This window comes from Periplaneta americana, chromosome 7 (genome assembly GCF_040183065.1).
Source record: "Periplaneta americana isolate PAMFEO1 chromosome 7, P.americana_PAMFEO1_priV1, whole genome shotgun sequence".
In the NCBI taxonomy this organism is placed as follows: Eukaryota; Metazoa; Arthropoda; class Insecta; order Blattodea; family Blattidae; genus Periplaneta; species Periplaneta americana.
This window is the reverse complement of record NC_091123.1, coordinates 151,124,349-151,146,776: the sequence shown is the minus strand read 5'-3', so window position 1 is coordinate 151,146,776 and position 22,428 is coordinate 151,124,349. Positions and strand designations below refer to the sequence as shown.

Below are 22,428 nucleotides of genomic sequence, written 5' to 3'. Positions count from 1 at the left end.
CATGTGGACTAAAACCGAGGTTGCAATGTCTTGTGCTGAGGACGAACATTAAGGTATGTGATTAAAAATTATTATTAAGAGTTAAGAATGTCAACGTACTCGTATATGAAATAATAATAATAATAATAACCATTTAACAATATAACAAACTAGTGTTTATTCTTATCGAGGCAGTGGATGTGACGTGACGCTTAGAGTGAAACCTACAGAGCAACAATCGGTCGGCAAAATTATGTTTTAAAAGAACACCGCATGTTATTGTATGATGCCGACATGTTAATCATGAGAGTGTGGCGATAATACTATACAATCTTATTCTAATTCTGTTTTCGTGCTTGTTGCATATTGTTGAAAACAAGTTAAGTTTTAAGCAACCCAGAACTAATTTACACTCTTTCAAAATGTGAAATAATGCTTTGATCATTATAAATTAATGAGCGTGTCTGAACATGAATCATACCAAATCCCACTGATTGTTGTTTTTTTCCCCCCATTTACCTAGTTATTAAATATTTTTCAGTGAGGAACAGAGGTTAAAGGTGTTTGAGAATAAGGTGCTTGGAGCTAAGAGGGATGAAGTTACAGGAGAATGGAGAAAGTTACACAATCCAAAACTGCACGCATTGTATTATTTATCTGACATAATTAGGAACATTAAATCCAGACGTTTGAGGTGGACAGGACATATGACACATATGGGCGAATCCAAAAATGTATATAAAGTGTTAGTTGGGAGGCTGGAGGGAAAAAGACCTTTGGGGAGGTCGAGACATGGTGAGCTAAGATGGTAGGGACTGGATTAATCTTGCTCAGGATAGGGACCGATGGCGGCAGTGAACCACTGGGTTCCTTAAAAGCTATTAGTAAGTAAATAAGTAAGTCATTAAATATTTATTTATTTATTTATATCTAATTGCTGGGACATTGATATGAGATCATTAACCACAAAACTTCAATTAAATAGACCTATAGTAAATAATAAATAACGAAGTCATTAAATGTACCTGAAGAAGAATTGTGTATATGCTTGGTTTTTTAAATTGTACCAAAAATTTGAATTGAAGCCAAGTAGTCCAACATTTCTTCTTCAGGCATGATGGGCAAGGGTAGACAAATTTCCAGGTGTCACATCGCCATGGCATCTAAAAATATTTATGTGGCACCTGAATTTTTTTATTGAGTTATTTTTTTGTCATTGCATGTGTGAGTAAAATGTGTGGCGCCTGAAAATTTTGGATTTTTGTCTATCTCTGATGAAAGGTAGTTTGGATTTTCAAACTATTATTGGTTTGTTCATTATTTCAGAAGTACATTTATTGTGCCTAATTGAATAGTCCTTTTAAGTAGCTTACGTCATTTTAGATTAAATCTAGCCAGCTAATTTTTTGTAGACATTTTAAATGTATGTTTTCCAATATTAATTTTTAACCAGGAACCAGTATCTGTAATCCAATCAGTTGCTTCCAATTCAGCTAATGAGTCTAGTTTGTCCATTGGCAACACTTATTTAATGGCATCGTTTACTTGCCATATCACAGAGTCATCATTGATTATATATTATGGTTTTAAGGGTGACACCGTGTGTTTTATTAATTAATTACTTGCAGTTAGAATGTTGTTAAATATATTTTAGGAAATGTATCTTTATCTGCCATTGGATTTTGGTGTACTTTTTCTGTACTACATTGAATTATGGATTGTCTTAAAACTCCTTTACTCTCAAATGGTGTGACACTACCTTATTTGGGCTTTTATATCTTCTTATTTGTCATATGTAGGATTTTTATTCACAGGGCTGACAGCAGTTTAGAAGTGAGTGATATTGTAAGTATCAAGGCATGTCGATCTGAAGCCACACATGATGTTCCATGGTTTATAAGCAACTCCACAGGACTGCTTGTACACCACCCTGACACGCTGATATCCAGCACAGCTGTTGTTGGTTCACTCTTCTGTCCACGCAGAGGTGTTTTGTCAGAATGGTTTAGAGGAATTGATGGCGATTCCAAAATTATGGTCATTGGAAGTCTTATTCATGAATTATTGCAGGAGGTAATTATAACTTTAGGTTTACATCTTCAAAACAATGAGTGTAAAGTAAAATTGGAAATTTTGCACAGTTGTTTAACAGCAGGCAAGAATCTCAGTTGAACCTGTTACTGTTTACAAATTAACTCATTTTTAGTGAAGGTGATATGTTTTAAACAAACTTAACCTTAATTCATACCAAAATAATGATGAAGATAAATTCTGAACTTTTATTTGCCTCCTTCTGTACTTGGTTCAGTTTTTCTGTAAGTGACACTTGACACACTGCTGCAGTAGTAAAGTGCTCTTGCTGTCTGCACTTGTTTTTAGGTTTATGTGCACAAATATTCTGAAGATGTTTGCCTCATCTGCTACTTTCGGTGTAGACCTATATCTTAACGAAATTTTGAGAAGAAAGTTTTGTTTTTTTTATATTCTACAGTTATGTTTGTCCTGGTCCATATACCTACAAATTTTCTTATTTAACTACTGGGCTCATTTTATATTTGTTATTTGAGTCAATTTATTCAGGGAATACACACGTGAAGTGTCAGAAATTTTGCTATAAAGGTATGTTCGCTATTTTCAGAGTGGCATAAATGCAGTATTTATTAACATTTTGTATTGACATCTTGAAGTTGCAGTAGAATGTAAAGTGCCCATCAACTAGAGATTCTTGTAATAATCGGGAAGAAAGGCAGATAAAATTTGTATAATTAAAGGGACATTACATAAATTATCAGATGTGAATTTACATATTTGTATTCATCAAAAAAAAAAAAGCTGCTTAATTTTTATTTAACTATGAAGTTCTTTAAACATATTTTCTTGCATAATATTTTTAATGATTCTAGGCTTTGATATAATTCTTCAGCATATTGCGGATTTAATATTTTATATAAGTACACTTGCAGAAAATAAAATGACCAATTTCTATAGGTTCAAACAGCCTGCTGTCACCAAAAATTTACATCAACTTGCTGGCTTCCTACACAGATTAAACTCAGAAAAGTAGTCCATACTATTTCCTGATATAACAATAATGAATGAACTTCAATATGTCATCATATAACATCTCTGTTTAATTTTCAAGGTTCTTGAAAAGAAACTCAGTACAGTATCAGCAATTGAGAGTCTGGTTCGAGAAATTGTAAGCAGGCAAAATTGCATTCAGTTGCTGTACTCAGCTCGAATGTCACAAGATGAAGCACTCAAAGAATTGGAAAGTTTTGTGCCTCGAATATCAAACTTTGTGGCAGTGTACGTTCAAGAAGGAGGCCCAAAATTGATACCACCTGCAAAATGTGACAAGAATAAAGCGACTGCTGGCACTGAAAATTTTGATGGCATTATTACTGCAATTCAGGATATAGAGGAAAATATCTGGGCTCCTAAACTTGGACTGAAAGGGAAAGTGGATGTTACAGTAGAAGTAAAAGTGAATAGACAACAAAGAAATATTACTAAGGTCAGTAAAACTTTATAATTGCATAGTATAGTTTTTGTAATATTTGACCATATAAGCTTACTCATTTATTTTTATGTATTGTTGATGTGAAATGACTCTCTATCCAGATAGTGTGTGCTGGAGACCTGAGTACTATTTTATGGTGGACAGAGATAGTACAGGTTTTCTCTGGAAACTTTATTTTCCTCTGCCATTATTCAACATTTTTACGAAAATCATAATTATCCTTCTTATTTGGCGCACTAACTAGCAGTGGTACACTACAAGCTTCTTAAAGGGAGTATATGGCAAATGTTCTGTGTAATATTAACCGCAGAAATTACTGAAGTAGTTGATGTTTTGAGTACCAGTATTTAATTTATTGTATTCCATAGATCTTACATCAGCATTGTAGTTCTGAGATGTCAAACAAGTCAAAAGTTATACAAAAATATATAATACATGATAAGAAGATTAATTCAATTTACCATCTTTTTGTGATTGAAAAGAGGATGAGGAATGGAAATGGTATTGGTTTTGATGGCATTAATAATTTCCATAAATAAAAACGCGCAATCAAATAGTCAATCTCACTTGTAGTGTCTGACTATTTTAAAAGTGTGGACATGATTAAAACAGACATGCAACTTTGTGGAATAACTACAAAATGACTTTACTATTCACAACGAAACTGAAAAAAAGAAGAGAGAGATCCTTGAAAATCTGATAAATGTCACCTGACATTTGCATTTAGAGGGCATATTGAATCTGCAAAATACGCTAAAAATTGAGGAGTCATTTGTCTACTTCAGCAGTGTTTACGGGTAATTCAATTAAATCTATATCAATTTTATTAAGTGAAGAAATTAGAAGTGAGATTGTAAGCTACCTTATTGCTGCAGTTTTATTACATGAGATTATTGATGTTGCCAAAAAATCAAATCATAGTTGTCAGTAGTGGTTCTGTATACAACAAGCAATGCAAAGGTTAAAGAGCGATCTCTGGAATTTAGTGATGTTAATAAAGATTTCATTGCTAAAAGAATTATCAGAGCATGTGTTTAAACTGTAAGAAGATTTAAAACAAGTACATTTGCAAAGTACTCCTAAAATCATGTGAAAGAACAAGTCACAAATCAGAGGTACACCTGGGATCGAACCGGTCCACAGAATTTGTGATGAAGTTATAACTGAAAATTAGCTATTCAAGGAACATAAGGACTCAAGGTTATCTTCAGTAAACGTTGGCATTTACTATGTATCCAAGTAGAAGTATTACTGTGATTGTAGCTTATGTCTCTTTTCTGCCACAAATTTTCTTAAAATATCTGCTTGCTAAAGTGAAATTGTTTATTAAGAAAGTGTATACGATTTTATACTGTTGCAGAATATGCCTCTGGAATTGAAAACTGGACGCTCAAGCTTTTCTGCTGAACATAAGGGTCAAGTAACACTTTATACAATGATGATGTCACAATTTGGAAATGAAGTAGATGCAGGATTACTTTTATACTTGAGGTAAAAGTCCTTACAGTGTTTCAGGCAATCTGGTTTATTTCATCATATGGAACATATTTTCTACAAGCAATTGTGTTGTAGCATTAGTAAAAAAAGGTAAAGGTATCCCCGTAACATGCCATGAAGGCACTTGGGGGGCATGGAGGTAGAGCCCCATGCTTTCCATGACCTCGGCACTAGAATGAGGGGTTGTAGCATTAGTTAAAGAACTTATTAAATACACTTCTCCTTTTTGTGTTAACACAGTTTATAGAATGATATACAGTATGCATTTTCTAAAACAACTATAGAAAAAATCAGTGTCATAAAAATGACATATACTTTGTCACTATTTGACGCGTGTTTGAACAATTCTGATCATCTTGTTAACAGTGAGATTTCTGATTGCATGGAGTACGTAGTGAACAAGGACAGATGCAATGTGAAGCATGTAGTTGTGTAAGGATAGTCAGAACAAATTTATTGGTTTTACTCTGGCTACTTTCAGTTACTTTTTTTTTTTTTCAATTTGTATATAATTGTTTATAAAGTGATTCTAAATATACAAGGTCTGTTCAAAAAGTGTCCAGTCATTTAATATTTTACAAAAAAGTAGCCTTCCCATTTCCTTCAGAATGAAGTACTTCTGCATAAGAACATCTAAAGAGTCCACACCTGTGGAGTAACGGTCAGCGCGTCTGACCGCGAAACCAGGTGGCCCGGGTTCGAATCCCGGTCGGGGCAAGTTACCTGGTTGAGGTTTTTTCTGGGGTTTTCCCTCAACCCAATACGAGCAAATGCTGGGCAACTTTCGGTGCTGGACCCCGGACTCATTTCACCGGCATTATCACCTTCATTTCATTCAGACGCTAAATAACTTAGATGTTGATACAGCGTCGTAAAATAACCTAATAAAATTAAAAAAAAAAACATCTAAAGAGTTTACACTTGTTCTCGCCACTATAACTGATGTTGTGTTGATGCTTTCTGTTAGCAGTTGACGTAATTGACAACAGATATGTGATATAGGATATTTACTTTGGTTTCAGAGATGGAATAATGCAAGAAGTGAAAGCTGGTAACAATGAATGGCGAGATTTGATTATCCTCCGCAACCAGCTTGCTCATTTCATCACAAGATTACCGCTTATGACAGATGACAGTATAAGATTCAAACCTCCACAGTTGCCAGAACCAATAAACCATCACAGTGCTTGTGGAAACTGTCCATATCTTACAATATGTACATCTTTTCTCAAGTAAGATAATCTAACAAGTAATGTTTTATTTTGAACATTGATGAAATTTTTTATTTTCAATTATATTGTCAATTTATACACAAATGCATATTGTCATCATCATTCAGACATTCTTTTCTCTTACAGATTATTTTGAAGCAAACATATTTCATTGTTTGCTTTCCATGTTCTCTCCCCCCCCTTTTCCTTTCTTTGTGTTTTTTTTCCCCCCACCCCTGGACTTACCAGTATATTCAAGTATTTTTCAGTACTGTAAACTATTCAAATCTTTTTGTTGAATCATTCATATCAAAGATTTTACTCTGTGACCATGTTAACAAAACAAATGGAATATATGCGAACTAACTGCCACAATCAACAAGATGCATAGGTGAGGCTGGGAATGGGACAATTTATCTTTTGCATGAGTTGGGCAATGGTTTACAGTCTACAGATATTCTTCCGTCTAGCATGTGATTTACGTGCATTAGTGCTGTGAGAGCTACACAAGAGAACATGGCATAAAAAAATTAGATCTACTATTTACAGCAAGGGTGGTGAAATAATCAGAAATATAATAAAGTATTTTCATGAAGAAAAGTCAACGGGAAGTTAAGGTATTCCATTGGCCATGCTACAAAACCTCACTGCTCCTATCAAAAGTCTAAATCCACGATTTGTAAAGTAAGCAAATAGTCGAAATTAGTAAATATTCAAGATAAAAAAAAGTCTCATAAGCTCTAAGAAAACTGAAGCCCTTGAATTTGACTTACAGTATGTGTGATTCAATGAACTATTCAAAATTATTATGCTGTAAAAATGCTCCAACAAACCGTGCTACCAAACAAGAAACAAAAGAACATCTTCAAGTTGCCCTGGGTGGTGCAGTCAGTATAGCACTGACCTTCTGTGCCCAAGGTTGCGGGTTTGATCCCAGCCCAGGTCGATCACATGTAAGTGTGCTTAAATGCGACAGGCTCATGTCAGCAGATTTACTGGCATGTAAAAGAACTCCTGCAGGACAAAATTCTGACACACCGGCGATGCTGATATAACCTCTGCGTGTTGCGAACGTCATTAAATAAAACATAATTTAATTTAATTTAATTTAACATTTCCAAACCAAGACCTGTATATTTTCATTTTAATTTGTAGCTACGACTTGGAGAACAGCTGTATTCCTACTGAAATAGAATACAGGATCATCTTTAAGTTAATAGTCCTAAAAAAACCTTGTGTGCGAGTGATAGGGTTAAAATGTTTTTCTCTTTTTAAAAATTTTTTGAAGAATTAAAATACAAATAGAACAAACGCGAATTTTATCATTACAATATTGAACTCGATATGAATGAAGTATCCAATAACTGAAAGGTACAATTATGTCCAGGAGAAATAAAAATATTGTCCGTTTTCGTGTTGCAGAGAGTCTGTTGTAGAGATGTAGTTCAGTATGAAATTTTCTATCCCTTTGCCTCTGAATTTTATAACTTTGTCTATTATAAAAGGAGTCTGCTTTAAAGAGGTGTCCGTAACGAGAGGTTTCACTGTACTGTGTTTTGTAAAAACATTTTTACTGATTGTCTGACTACGTAACTTTGTCTTTAAAATGATGTATTGCTGTCTAGGGTGACAGAGTGACTGGATTTCTGAATGACTGTACAGTCACTTTCACTCGTTTCTTATCCCTTCTGCAAGTAATGGAAGACCCCTGACTGACAGTGCTTTGCTTCCCTCTCCAGATTTAAGGTTAATACAATCGAGTATACTGTAAAGTTTTTTCAGCATATATATTTTAGTTCTACCTTGCTTTCAAAAATCTTATTTTGATTGCTTGTGTTCTACTCTTACTCTTGCTTATATGGACAGTATTTTTGTTTCATGTGTTAAAGCTAGTGCAGATTTTTATGGACATTTTCTTTTCCTTGGAATGTTTCAGGTCCTAATAAATATCTTTAACTGCATGGAAAAATTTTCTCCGTGAGTCATATTTGAAATTTCGATTTGTATTGTTGAATATGCCTGTATCTTACATCCTGAATATTAATTATAATATTTTAATTGTTTTACATTATAATGAAACATAAATGACACTTCTTTGATACTTGTTCAGTTTTATTATAATAGTCTTATTCCTTTATTTTCTAATTAATGGATGTTCCATTGCTTTACGCAGTTTGTATTTCAGATTAATTTCCAACTTTTCATGTAATTTTATAGTGTTTATAGATTTGAAAATCCCACTGTTGGCGATATGTACAATTCTGAAGTAATTGTTATGTTAATTACAGATGTGATGGGTTGCCTAACCTTTCTCCAAAGAATCCACTAACAACATATGCCACCACTGCAACTGCGCATTTGTCACCATCACATATTGATTATTTAATCCATTGGACTGGCCTTATTCTGCTTGAGGAATCTCAGAATTCTGGTCCTTTTCATCAAAAGGATTTGTGGTGTCTAAATACAGCACAAAGGTTTGATATGAAAATTTATTACTGACATTGAAGACTTAAACTTGAATGTTGTTACAATGGTTAGGCACTTAACGATGAAGTCATTCGCCTTCTTGCGCACCAATATTTTTGTATGATGCCATCATCTTGTAACTATACTGTGCATCTTATGATGTGGTCCATGTTCATCTCTTCATTTGTACCACACAATACACAGACGGATGTATAAGAAATTCCTATCCTGTACAAGTATCTTGCCAAATAGTTACGAATTATCAATCTAAATATTGAAATGGCGGATTTACATGGCCCTTGGAGGATTATACATTTGTGTGACTAGTTAATATTCAACTAGAGTGCATTATATACTAGTGTATTGTAGAGATAACACTTACCAAGGATGAAAACTCGATCGAAGCTAGTAAGTTTTGCATGCATATAAAACTGATGAGACATTTTGATTAGACAATGAAGTATTAATTGAAAAAGTTTATCAAACAACATGCTGGAAAAATATGTTGTTGTTATCTAATGCCGGGCTTTGGCAACGAAGCCATTAGCGTTCTCGCTCTCCAATATTTCTCTGTGGTGGATCCATCAGGTAGAACTTCACAGGTTGTTAATTAGCATAAGTGTAACCATTTTTTAAGTGGGCACCAATTTTTTGTTTGTAATGGTGGTTACATCACCCACTCACATAAACCCCCAGTATGACTGAAGGACCACACCTGTCGTTGGTTAATGAGTCCATCGGACCTGGCTGGGAGGAGTTTTAGAGTCCACCGACCTTTCTCACAAGCACCACTTGCGGAACATTTCTACGCCGTGGCAGGCCAGCGTAAGAGATGAAATAGCATTTCCTCTATTTCTGATGGTGTGGTTATACCGCCATTACCCGGTTCCCAGAGCCTTTTTTGTAAAAGCAGGTTGCACCACGAGCAGGTTGAGATTGGGTTTTGGATAGGAGAGGTTATGGAATGCACTTCACTATCCCTTGCAGCCTGGTGGAAAAATATAACACATCGAAATTTGTTGTTGTTATTTTCTAATGCCAGGCGTTTCACAATAAAGTCATTTGACCTCTTGCACTCCAATATTTTTCAAAGATATTATCATGGTCAGCCACTGAAGCACAGATTTTGAGGTGTTCCGAATCCATTTCTCGGTTTGAGTTGCACAATGGACAGTTAGGGGACTGATATATTCCAATTCTATGCAGGTGTTTGACCAAACAATCATGGCCTGTTGCCAATCTAAATGCAGCTACAGACGATTTTCGTGGTAAATCGGGAATTAACTGTGAAATATGATGCAGAGAGTTCCATTTTTTCCCTTGAGATTGTGTTATCAAATTTTGTTTGTTGAAGTCTAAGTATGTAGATTTAATAAATCTTTTCACAGAGTAATACGTAGATTTAGTAACAGGTCACATCGAAATTTGTAAGTCTTAAGTGTTGGCAGCACAGCAATGAGTTGCATATTGTACTTGAAATGATTACAGAAAGATATACATGAGTGAATTTTGAACAAGATTAGTGCATTCATAGTCCCTGTTGATGAAATAATTGTGTTACTGTTGCAGGGAGAAGCGTGGTAAATGTCTGAGTTCACTGAGTGTGGTGGAAAAAGTGGTTGAAAATGGAAGTTCTTTTGTACACATTCTTCAAAAAAAGAACAGTCAGTCACTAGACCTCCGCAGCTCAGGTCTTCCTGTGGGAGAATATGTAACTGTTAGTACTGATGAACGTGTAGCTATAGCAACAGGCACAATTTCTGACATAACTCTCCAAACTCTTACATTACTGTTGAATAGGTGAGTGCAGGCCATTTTTTCAAAGTGAATTGTGTAACACCATACTCTTCCAGTTAGTAGAGCAATCTAACATTATTGCAAGTAAGAGTGTATACTATGATGCAATTCAGAACTCTGATTTATATTGTTAGTCTTGGATTCCATTAAATATCAAATACTTGCTGAATACAGTTCAGGTTTTTGTACATTTGTAAATTATATCAATTATTGAGAATAGCTTTATGCTAATTAATGTTGTGTAAATAGGAAATATGTTATATTTAAATCTGTAGAGATGTTTTAGTAGTAGAGTTCTGTGAAATTTGCAAGATGCGATAACACAAATTCTTCTCATTTTGCCAATTTTGTGTACCATTTCTTTGTACTTCTTCCCATAGTCCCAAAAACACTTTTGAATCGAGAAACAATGCGAATTCATAAAATAACAAGGGAAAAACATAATTTAAGTTTTTAAACGAATTTCAGCAATATTTATTTTGTTGGCATAGATTTCCATGGCTGGCATCCATGGGTTGTTGGTTTCTGGATTTCTGCTGCGTCATCTTGGTTGCTGGAGCTGACGTTTCGACAACTCGGAGGACAACCACAGCAAGAGAGTCGAAACGTCAGCTCCAGCAGAAGCGCAGAAACCAACAACCCAATATTTATTTTATTTGCGAAATCTTAACATTAAAATATTTTTAAGTGATATTTTCATAATGGTTGGTTGGTTGGTTGGCTGGCTAGCTTGGTTGGTCGGTCGGTCGGTCAGTTGGTTTCCAATGGCCACGTTTGGGATCATTTAATAAGTCATTTTGTTTCTTGCTTCCCAGTAGAGAGCACTCAGATTTTTTTATTGCATCTCATTGTTTTGTTTGGTACATTGAGGTGAGGAAGATGTTCTTTCCCTATATATGATCCTGGTGAATTGCACATGTGCATTTGTGCATTCTTCTGTAGATTTCTGTCTTACAAAGGTGTGCTGCAAGGCAGGTATTTAACCGGAAGTTAGATATACCTTCATATTTTCATAATTTCCATCTTCATTTTGATGGCACATTTTATTTCACCATATCAACAAATGAATGCAGCTGTGTATTAAAATCTGGATAAATTGAAAAAACTGAAAATGCTGCATATACCACTCGTATCGTGTTTAATATGTAATTTTAAAATAACGCCGAAACCTTGACGTTTTAAAACTAATTTTTACATGTGTAAGAGTTCTGTCTTTGGATTTTTTATGTGATTAGCCTTTTATTTTAAATAAATTTAGTTAACTCTTTCCAAGAACAGTTGCTAATTATATTAATGTATGAATTAAGTTCTGTTTTCATGATAGAGCTTGAATGATACATTGTTTTAAGATAGAGCTCGAATGACACATTGTTTCAACTCTCTTTTGTATCTATTCTTACTTCACTTTTCTTTTCCTGCCAGAAATAAGCTGTTTCTTATCCTGTAATTCCATATGAGAAGGAATGTATTGTAATATTTCTTGTTGACCAATGTTTATTTTAATAGGGATGTAACAAAATGCAGTCCCAATTCATATTTCCATGTTGATATATATACAATGCAGACTGGGAAAGTGTTCAACCTCACCAATCTTGGCTGTTTGATGGATCAAACAGATGCTGCTGGAAGATTACGTAGACTTATTATAGACAAGTATGTATAATAATTTCAAGCATTCATCAATATTATGACAGTACTAACTCCACTTCTTACTTTTCTGCATGTCCTAACTTCAACATTTGAGGGTAGATATATTCTGTATGTATTTTTCTTTGTAATGTTAAATGAGCACTGAATCAATGATTTAACTAATTCAATTCATGCTTGAGTTGATGATTAAATTCTTCAAATTGAACATGATTATTTGTGACTTTCAGTTATAGGTCGAATTAGTGTATTTTTTAATAATTTATTATTATTTCTTATACTTTTATTTATTTTATTTTCTATTTATTTTAGGGAATGTCCCACATTTATAGAAAGGCTTAGTTCAAATAAAATAAGTCCTGCCAAGTCTGTCTTGGTACCCTTGAATATGGGTCAGCGTAGAGCAGTAGTGAAGGCACTTACTGCAAATGATTACTTATTAATAAAAGGGATGCCTGGTACAGGTGAGTTAATTTAGTTTCTTTATTAACATACCAGCACGTTTAAATTTCACTGATACAAAGTGGATGCTGTTCAATGACAGTAACGTCACAGAGTAAGTCCTTAAGATAAAAGAAACAGAATTTTCTTTTGCCATTTTGTATTACTTTTTAATTGTTGAGAAATCGACTTTGTTTGTAGAAATAATTGAAACATTGCAGTAAATTCAGTAGCACTTGTCAACATATTGAAACACCCCTTCTCCACAGTCGTGAGGGGAAAAGATGTAAACAAACGCTGCCTGCTGCACATTCCACTCTGCAAAACTCTTTCAGTACTCAGCCCTTAGGGTAAAGCACATATGTTCATTTCATTGCCAATTATTAAAATATTCCTAAACCTTAAACGTGACAGAAACGTGCAAAATTATTTGTTGGAACTGAAAACTCTAATGTAAAGAAGTTTATAAAAATGTGTTTAAAAAATAATGGGATCAAAAATTATGTAAAATAATTATTTCTGGGAAATCTAAATACAACATCTTTGCAGTAATATTGGCTTTACTCTGTTTTCAGCAAGTTGGTGTAATACACTCCATTTGGAGTATGATATCTCCCAAAAGTTACAGTAAATTACTCCTCCCCACTAACACTCGATATGCATTTCTAGATTCGCCCATATGTGCTACATACCCTGCCCATCTCAAACATCTGGATTTAATATTCCTAATTATGTCAGGTGAAGAATACAAAGTGTGCAGTTCTACATTGTGTAACTTTCTCCATTCTCCTGTAACTTCATCCCTCTTAGCCTCAAATATTTTCCTAAGCACCTTATTCTCAAACATCCTTAACTTCTGTTCCTCTTTCATAGTGAGAGTCCAAGTTTCACAACCATACAGAACAGTCAACTAAATTCACTGCTTGTCTGAACATAAGTAGATTATAAAAACTGTGTATCCCCAAACATGCACACCCAACTTTCTTACAGCCCAGGCTTGGCTACATGACTCAGTATTACAATAACCAATGAAGTTCCAGATGTTCAAATTGGAAACGTAACAAATACGTATTTTATGATTTATAGTTAAAAAATTGTGTCATTGAGATTAGCTTTCTTATGCATTCGAAATATAAATAAACCATATTCTGAATTAAACAAATTTTAAAGCATATAAATTCCTATATATGAAACTAAGGGACTAACAGGTACTTCGAAATATATGCTACACTACACTTACACATACACTCACACAGTATGTGATATAACTCTCCACAGATAAACATCATGCACAGCGTGGCCTGCCGAAGTGGTGTGCAACTTGAAATTGAAAATGGGTCACAGTCCTGCCATCTATCCGCAATATGCGGAACCCGAATCATGCAAGTGAAGTGGATAGGCATTGGACAACACATACTTTGAATTAACAGATTTCGAAATAATGCGCAGAATTGAAAATAATACAATAAAGCCAGTCAGCTGAATTATGCAAGTGGCATTGAGACAGAATGGCATTAGAAACCAGTCACTATTGGGACCCTCACTGATGTTGGTTTGTAGATAGTTATGCATGTTCTGGATATTTTTTTACTGAATGCTGTTTCCTTTTTTTTCTCTCATTTGAAGGTAAAACTGCTACAATAGTATCACTAGTAGAGTTACTGGTGAAATTGGGTCAGTCAGTGCTTGTGACAAGCCATACTCACTCTGCAGTAGATAATGTCCTTTTGAAGCTTGCAGCCCGAGGTTTGGACTTACTGCGAATTGGCTCTTCTAGTCGTATTCATCCACAGCTCCGAGCAAAAAGTGAGGGAGAGCTTACAGCTAATTGCACCTCGCCTGCACAGATGGAAGCTGTTTATGATAGCAAGGTTTGTAATTGAGCAGATTATTGCCTTCACATTATGATATCAAAATGTAATATACATGACAAATGCCAAGATACTCTTCACGTGTAAACAAGAAATCAAAGGGTCAGTTATCCAGTGGGAGATGTCAACTGTCTTGGTATTGAAATTTCCTGTAGATTGAACGACCTATAAAAGGAACTGTCTATGTAAAGCTTATAGAGGTACAATTAATTTACCTGTGCTAGTAATAGGGTTAAAAAGTACCATATTTACTCGAGTAAGATGCACCTTTTTTGATAAACTCCTCACCTTCAAAACTGAAGTAAATGCTATATTCGAAAGAAATGCTTCATCTCTAAGCTTTAGATCAGGGCCGCTCAAACTACAGCCCGCCATGATCGTTTCAGTGGCCCACAATGATCTGAATATTAATTCGTTAATTTTAAACAACTTTATAAAGTTCAATTTCCAGCATCATAATATGTTTTGAGCATGACTCGTAAGTTTGAAGGCTGTAACCGTTACTTCCTGGAAAATGAAGACTATTTCATTCTTTTCATGAGTAGGCTTTATACCAGAACTTACTGAATGCGACCCTGTGACCGAAGTTTGGGGATTAGCAGATATTGCAAGGCCACCCCCCATTCCAATGCAGGCCAGTCAATCACCATAGGGTAGGTCATTCGTCCGTTACATTCTGTTATCCACCAACTCTTCTCAACTTTCATTGTCATTCTTTGTCAGTACTCCTCTGTTTGTGCAGTAGTATGGTGTCAGGTTTACTTAAGTGCACAAAATGTTTCGAAACGACGTAAAGTCGATAGTGAGTGTAGAAAATGTAATGAATCTTGGCTCTGTAATTATTTTGTGAAAAGGCATGGAAACAAAGTGAGCACCATAGAGCAGAGACCGGATATGGACAATTTATTATCTTCAAAATACCAGTTCCCCACTTCTCATTAGGTGAATGCATGTCCTTTTATTCAAGTATTTTTCAAAATTAAGTAATCTAAACTTTATAAAATTAATTAATTAAATTATAGTCTGTTTTATTGTAATATTAACAAAAAATTATATTTGCGTTTTTTTTAAATAATAAGTACACTGTAATGTGGCCCAAGGTCAATCACGAGAGTAATTGTTGGCCTCATGGTAGAAAGTTTGGGCATCCCTGATTTAGATGATTTCAAAGACAGCCTGCTTTTAATATTTTTCACTCCTACAATAGGCTCTTTGTGTATATTTGACATGAGTGCATATTATTTTCCCTAGCAAACTTTTTTCTTTATTATTTTTTTCCCCATTTCAAAATTTGGGATGTGTGTTAATATTAGATGATGTGTTATAATCTAGTAAATATAGTATATATATATTTGCCACTACAGGGCATTAAAGTCAACAATACATTGGCTTATTAAATAAGCAACTCACTGCACATTGTACCTTAATGCTTGCAAGTGCGTTTTAACTTCACCTAAACAACCACGTTTGAATACACTTTTTTTTTTACATGAATTTCTTTCACACTTTGCTAGAGAATATTTCACTTCACATATGTAACAATGCACACTTCAAGAGTGACGCTAGGAAGCACTTTGCTTATATGTATGACAACTGATAAACTGGCCTGCAAGATTGCCGGACCTCATTCTAATTGATTATCTTATGTAAAAACACACATGCAGTGTTATGAAACACAAATGGTTTTGTAAATAATCTTTGCTAATACATTTTTTCAGCCTGTGGTTGGTACTACTTGTCTGGGCGCAGGTCATCCTTTATTTACAAGACGAACATTTGATATCTGCATTGTGGATGAAAGTACTCAAGTATTGCAAATTTCAGTACTGCGTCCACTATTTTCTGCTAAGAAATTTATTTTAGTTGGAGATCCAGAACAGTTACCTCCTGTTATAAAAAACAAGAAAGCAAGGTATGTATCATGCAATGAAATAATTATTATTTGTCACGTAATCAGTCAGGGCACAGGCTGTGTTATGGTGAAGGTGTTCCCCTTACCTGTTACTTGACATAGCATCCTTTTTTTTTTTAAAGAATGAATGAATGGATGAAGCAAATTAAACTTAACAGACATTCAAAGTCTTACATTCTTATCACAGTGCACTAAAATTGTACTTCCATCCTTCACATTCTCAATAAACATTTTTGCACGATAGTGTGTTTTCTCGTCATTACAGCAAATGGCCGCCACGACTGAAAGTCGACTTTATTGAATTCAGCTTCGCCAACTAGATAAGTATGTTGAAATATTACAAATAACTGAAAACCACTGCCTTCTATGTATGCTACAATGCATGTAAAATTCATATGCAAAAGACAGTGTTAATTATATACATTATACGAAACAAATTGCATTTGAAATGTACTGAACTTTATTTAAAGAATTCAAACTTCACTTAACAAAAAGAAATAAAAATTATTCCAATTGAACACGAAATATTACAAGTACCTGAATCATTTTTACTCCTTCACATTGAAGTTGATGGCGAAGTTTGTGCAGATACTGAATGTTATTGGAATCATATTTTTTCCCAAACTTATAGATTCTTCTAAGCTTTTGATGCTTCTTCAGTTTCATCGATTCCAATATCATCACTCATATTTTCTGCCATCTTATACTTGGTTGGCACGACCTTCTAGACTGTGAACTAAATCACTTTCAGCATTTAGCATATTTACGTTGGCCAGACTGCTAACATCAGTCAGCTCTTCATAGTGTAACGTACGTAGTGTATATTAAGATTTTTTAAAATGTTACTTTCAAAATATACTATCGTGCAAAAAATACTATACAATACACGTTTGTGAAGTGTATTACAAAATCTCGATTTTGTAAAAAGCATTTCCCTAGCTTGTACCATAATATACTATTTCAGCACTGCTTTAAAGGATCACTAAGTCACTAGTTAAAATTTTTACAATTTATTATAAGTTTCCTTCCTTGAGATACAATGAAAGTTTCTCCCTTTAATCTAGCCTGTGATTAATTGGTAGATATAGCTTTCAAATAACGAAAGACACTTCCTTCTGTACTGAGTGTCTTAAAATTTTTCTTTAACCCTAATTGAATGTGCATGATGATAGGTTATGGGTATTAATACCCTGTACTTCAGTTATCGTCAAATATCAAATTATATTTTGCCATTTGATTCAAAATTATTAATTCATATTTTTCATAATAAAGGACAGATGTAAACCATTTGAACAAATCATGGATTTGTCCGTAATTTTATGAGGAAATGATAAATGTGGAATTCCTTGAAATATCACCTAGTGAATTGTTTCATACAAATGGACAGACAGATATGGGCAAACACGACAGTGACTTAATGTACATATTTATAACAAATAAAATTTTGAAGATACCAGGAAATAACAATGAATGAAAAGAATAATTCTGTTATTGTTGATAGGAACTGATTTTATTTATTTCCTTATTTGTCTTGCAATTTTTTTTATTTCATTGATTTTAATATTTTTATATGGATACAGATGAACATTATTCTTCTTTCCAATTCAAGGATTGCCCATTCTGGAATCAAGATATTTATTTAAATTGGTGCATCCATCTCTTTCCTGGCCATCACATATCCCATCTTCCAGTAAGGTTATAAAATAGTGCTTCCCTCAGAAGGCAATCAGGTGGCATTCTTCTTGCATGGCCATTCCATTTTCTCTGGTAGTTCCTAGTTTCCTCAAACGTAGTTGTCTCAACATTTAATTCTTCTGCTGTGACTTCTTATTCTGTCTGTAAGAGTCAACCCCAAGAGTGACCTCAGTTGGACACCTCTTTCAGTTCCCAGGTTCCACTGCCTTATAATAATGTTAGTTTTGCGACATTATACATTTTAATGCAACAGTTCACTGAATTCTATTTTCCTATATACTTTACAAAGTATATTCAATATTTTTATTCATTTGATGTGTTGAAATATCACATCCAAGGTATCTAGAACAGTTTACTTTATTATTGGTATATTGTTACTAATTACCTTTTTTTTTTTTTTTTTTATTGTATTTTTCCTCCACTGCCATAGTTTTAGTTTTTTCCGTAGAAATTTTCATGTTGTAATCCTGTGGGACTTCATTTAATCTTGTTACATTTTCATGTAAAACTTTTTCTGAATCTGCGGTAAGCACCTGATCATCAGCGAATAAAATAGTATTAATAAATTGTCTCTGCTGAGGTATATGATCTTGGGATTAGTAATTTCCACTCGTGTGTAGCTTTATCAGAATATTGTATATGTAAATTTAAAATCTCTGAAAAGTCTTTTTTCCTTTTTTTGTGTTAGGTCACTGGGTATGTCTGAGAGCCTGTTTGCAAGACTTGATTTCTCTGATGCAACAGTGTGCCTTGATCTTCAGTATCGTATGAATCAGGCGATTACAGATGTTGCCAACAGCCTGACATATAAAGGTCTTTTAAAGTGTGGTAATGAAAAGGTGTCAAATGCAACACTGCAGCTACCAACTTTACATGTAAGTGTGCTACTTTCCATATATGCTTTATAAGAAAGGCGTAAATAGCAATACATACTTTGTCAGTCCTGAGAAGTGTGTTCGAAGTAGTAGTAGTAGTAGTAGTTTACTTCAGAGTTGACTTTATATATACTTAGGCACGAAAACAATATTCTTCTGATTCATTAAGAATTGTAACTATTCATATTCCGCCTTTCCTTCATTATTGCCATAATATAATAGCTCATCAACTATGAATAACCCATGGAAGACATTTTAGGTGTGTAGGACACTTCAAAATGACATTGAGTTTTTTGGGGTTGTACTCTATTGAGAAAGGGGAGAAAAAAATATGTATAGGACGCTGCTGTATTGCGAAAAAAATGTTTCATTATGTGCCCTCTGTCACATCTGAAAATTAGGAATAGTTATTCTGAAACACCCTGTATATAACTAAGGATGAGTTAATATGAAATTTATACGGTTTATTTTTATTAAATATGGATTAATTGGAAAATGTTTCCAAACGAAAGTTGTCTTACCTAACACTGACTTCCTCTGAAGTAACTTTGTATAATAATGCAATCACAATTACATTGTACTTTTATTCGTTCCCCCCCTCCCCCCCAGAAAACAACTTAATTATATATATTTTTTTTCGATTTGTTGTAGATGATAACAGAAGAATTGAAATCTATGCCCTGGCTGCATTCTGTTGTATCCAGCGCTTTACATGATTCAGTTGTTGTTCTGGATACAGGGCCAGTTTGGAAGAAACAGGCAGGACTTGATGAAAACCACGCAGTTATGAAAAATGAAAGTGAATACATATCTGATATGAACAGTGGAAAGAGCAGTGAGGAAAATGTATGCACAAATATTTACGAAGCAACCATTGTTCAGCGTGTAATACAGATTTTGATGAAGGTGAAGTATGGTGCAGTTTACTCTATGTGGTACACTTGGCTCAGGTGGAGTTTAATTTTGTGTTTGGATAAAACTTAAAATTCTCATTATGATAAATATGCATAATGTTCGCTAATGTAATTATTTACAAATCAAATTAAAGAATTTTATGTTTATTTTGCATTCCTTCATTTACTTTCATTCTTCATGCTATAAGCTTTCTCAATTTTTATGGAGTGAGGAATACAATACTGTTCACATGTATTTCACACTTTCAAAAATAATAAACGAGCATTGTAAGATTATGATGTAATGTGAAGTAACAGTGGAAGTACAGTGCGAAATTGAAGACTAAATCTTTTCTTTAATGGCAATTTGAGTCTATACTGACAGTAACTCGTAATGTCGAGATCCAGAAAGAAAGAGAATTTACTTCCCTTCAGGGCTGGCCCAAGGAGCAGACCTGACAGGCACTAAAATAGAAATAAAAGTTCATATGGCGTAATTTGCACCTTGGGAAGGTGATAGCCATGGATGCAAAAATTGTAGTTTTGAGATATCTGAAGTTGGGCTAGGCTGAAATGTTTGCTACTATAAGAACTAGAACTAAATTATATATATTTTTCCCCTCGCAAAAAGCATAACACTTTAAACCCCTCTTTTAAAAAAATTAGTCTTATATACTGTATTATTTTTTCAATAGGTATGCTTTACACTTAACCATCTGTATTTAGTGTTTCTGTATTATAATATTGGATCATTTATTGTGTGATATTAGTACAGGTATCCAACATTGGATATCAAGTTCCTGTTTAGATTAAAACTTTTTTTGACTTGACTACTATAAGTTTTTCATTTTAATACTTGAATATCCATTACAATTCAATCTAAACACTTCTTTTTATGCAATTATAAAATACGCCTGTTTTCATTTCCTTAGCTTTAAACACTTACCTTCGAATCTATGTTACGAGTTCCCCTTATGTTCCTCACATTGTGTATGCTCAGAACGAGACCTGAGAGCATTAATATAACACAGGACAAACACAAGACAGTTCAAATCATCCAATCCTTATGGAAGAAAGTTAAGTTTCCTACTGGACCTGGCAACTACAAATAATGCCCATGGCTTGTCAGTATACCTTTTCATTAATAATCTTTCTCGTATGTAATCGTGAAAACTTTGTAACTAATTCAACAGTTCATAGCATAAATACACGTCAAAAAAAATGACTTTCATACTCCATCGGCAAGTCTATCGTGCTATAAAAAAGGAGTGCGTTATATGGCAATAAAAATTTTTAATAGCCTCCCTATCGATATAAAAAATGAAACTCAAAACGTAAAATTATTTCGGGCCAAATTAAAGAAGTACCTAATTTCTCACACCTTTATTCTGTAGGTGAATTCATGACATTCAATAACACTTCATGAAATTGATACTAAAACTATGTGTTGTACTAGTAAACTATATTGTAAATCTCGTCTGTATATATTTCATCTAGACTGTGACTATAAATTAAGATTTTATAATAATACCGTATTAAGTTTTTTGACTTGTTCCATATTCTAGCTGTAAGCATATATGAATACCATGGAATGTTAAAAAATACAATACAATCTGTACAACAGCGAGTGTTTGTTATTCATGATATATGATATATTTCACTCAATATGCTTTACACTGTTCCTTCACATTCCTGTAGTCAGGCCAGCAGTCCCTTTTTTACACTATTTACAACTTTATACACTGACATATAGTGACTAATGCATTCTCTTGATTTTGCCTTTATTTGTCCATTCGTTTCACTTATTACTCCCTGAAATTCATATCACTATCGTACTGTTCCTATCTTATTCTAATTCCCAACTACTCCTAACAAATACGATTATTATTTGATGCAGTTTCTACTTCACTCTACGATTTCTCCTCAATTAACATTCTAATTCTTGCTTACATTACTCATTGGTATAAATTGATTTATGCCATTGTTACTCATGTAGTCATTAATGACATTACAATTGATATGAATCAACAATGACATCTACTACAGACTTTCGCCTCTAGAGCTGGAACTGGACATCTGATCATAGAACACAGTCTGTACAGATTTAACCTGTAAACATTTCTAATATGTAAGAAAAAAAAAAAAAAAAAAAGAAAAAAAAATGCAAATTAAAGTGAAGAAACAATTCTGCACATCCTGAAATGCTTATGAACAGGCAAGAATATCACTAAGATGACACACACAGCAGACACACCATCATAGAACACAGTCTGTACAGATTTAACCTGTAAACATTTCTAATATGTAAAAAAAAAAAATGCAAATTAAAGTGAAGAAACAATTCTGCACATCCTGAAATGCTTATGAACAGGCAAGAAAGTCACTAAGATGACACACACAGCAGACACACCACTCAAAGCTCCACGTCAGAAGGTTTAAAGAAATTATGTCCAAAGACAGAAGGTCCAATAAAGAGTTCAATGACAGTACGTTTAATAAAAGAGATCTAACACATTTTGGTCTAATTGATACATATATCTAATAGGAATCAATGTCCAATTGTTGTATAAATCTGAAGACAAACGATAAAGATGCATCCTATGCAATGAATGCATTAT

At 33.9% G+C, this 22,428-nt stretch overlaps 2 protein-coding genes across 3 annotated transcripts in view; one reads left to right on the top strand and one right to left on the bottom strand.

Moving 5' to 3' along the window:
- The window catches only part of l(2)k09913 (lethal (2) k09913), an 84,266-nt gene that overhangs the window by 40,657 nt on the left and 21,181 nt on the right, over positions 1-22,428 (bottom strand). Inside the window, exon 1 of one of the 2 annotated variants that reach the window (XM_069831615.1) lies at positions 14,271-14,403. The exons of the other annotated variant lie outside the window; for it this stretch is intronic. The gene's annotated coding sequence lies outside the window, so the exon portion shown is untranslated. Of the gene's footprint in view, positions 1-14,270; positions 14,404-22,428 lie in introns of those variants that run through there. 2 annotated transcript variants of the gene reach the window in all.
- Dna2 (DNA replication helicase/nuclease 2) overlaps positions 1-22,428 on the top strand; it is a 39,433-nt gene that overhangs the window by 8,180 nt on the left and 8,825 nt on the right. The window contains exons 4-15 of the mRNA XM_069831612.1: positions 1,794-2,052; positions 3,122-3,496; positions 4,863-4,993; positions 6,022-6,231; positions 8,499-8,687; positions 10,249-10,479; positions 11,983-12,129; positions 12,436-12,587; positions 14,191-14,435; positions 16,154-16,347; positions 18,731-18,917; positions 19,569-19,823. Of these exons, the coding sequence (XP_069687713.1) occupies positions 1,794-2,052; positions 3,122-3,496; positions 4,863-4,993; positions 6,022-6,231; positions 8,499-8,687; positions 10,249-10,479; positions 11,983-12,129; positions 12,436-12,587; positions 14,191-14,435; positions 16,154-16,347; positions 18,731-18,917; positions 19,569-19,823 (2,575 nt within the window). The remainder of the gene's footprint in view (positions 1-1,793; positions 2,053-3,121; positions 3,497-4,862; positions 4,994-6,021; positions 6,232-8,498; positions 8,688-10,248; positions 10,480-11,982; positions 12,130-12,435; positions 12,588-14,190; positions 14,436-16,153; positions 16,348-18,730; positions 18,918-19,568; positions 19,824-22,428) is intronic.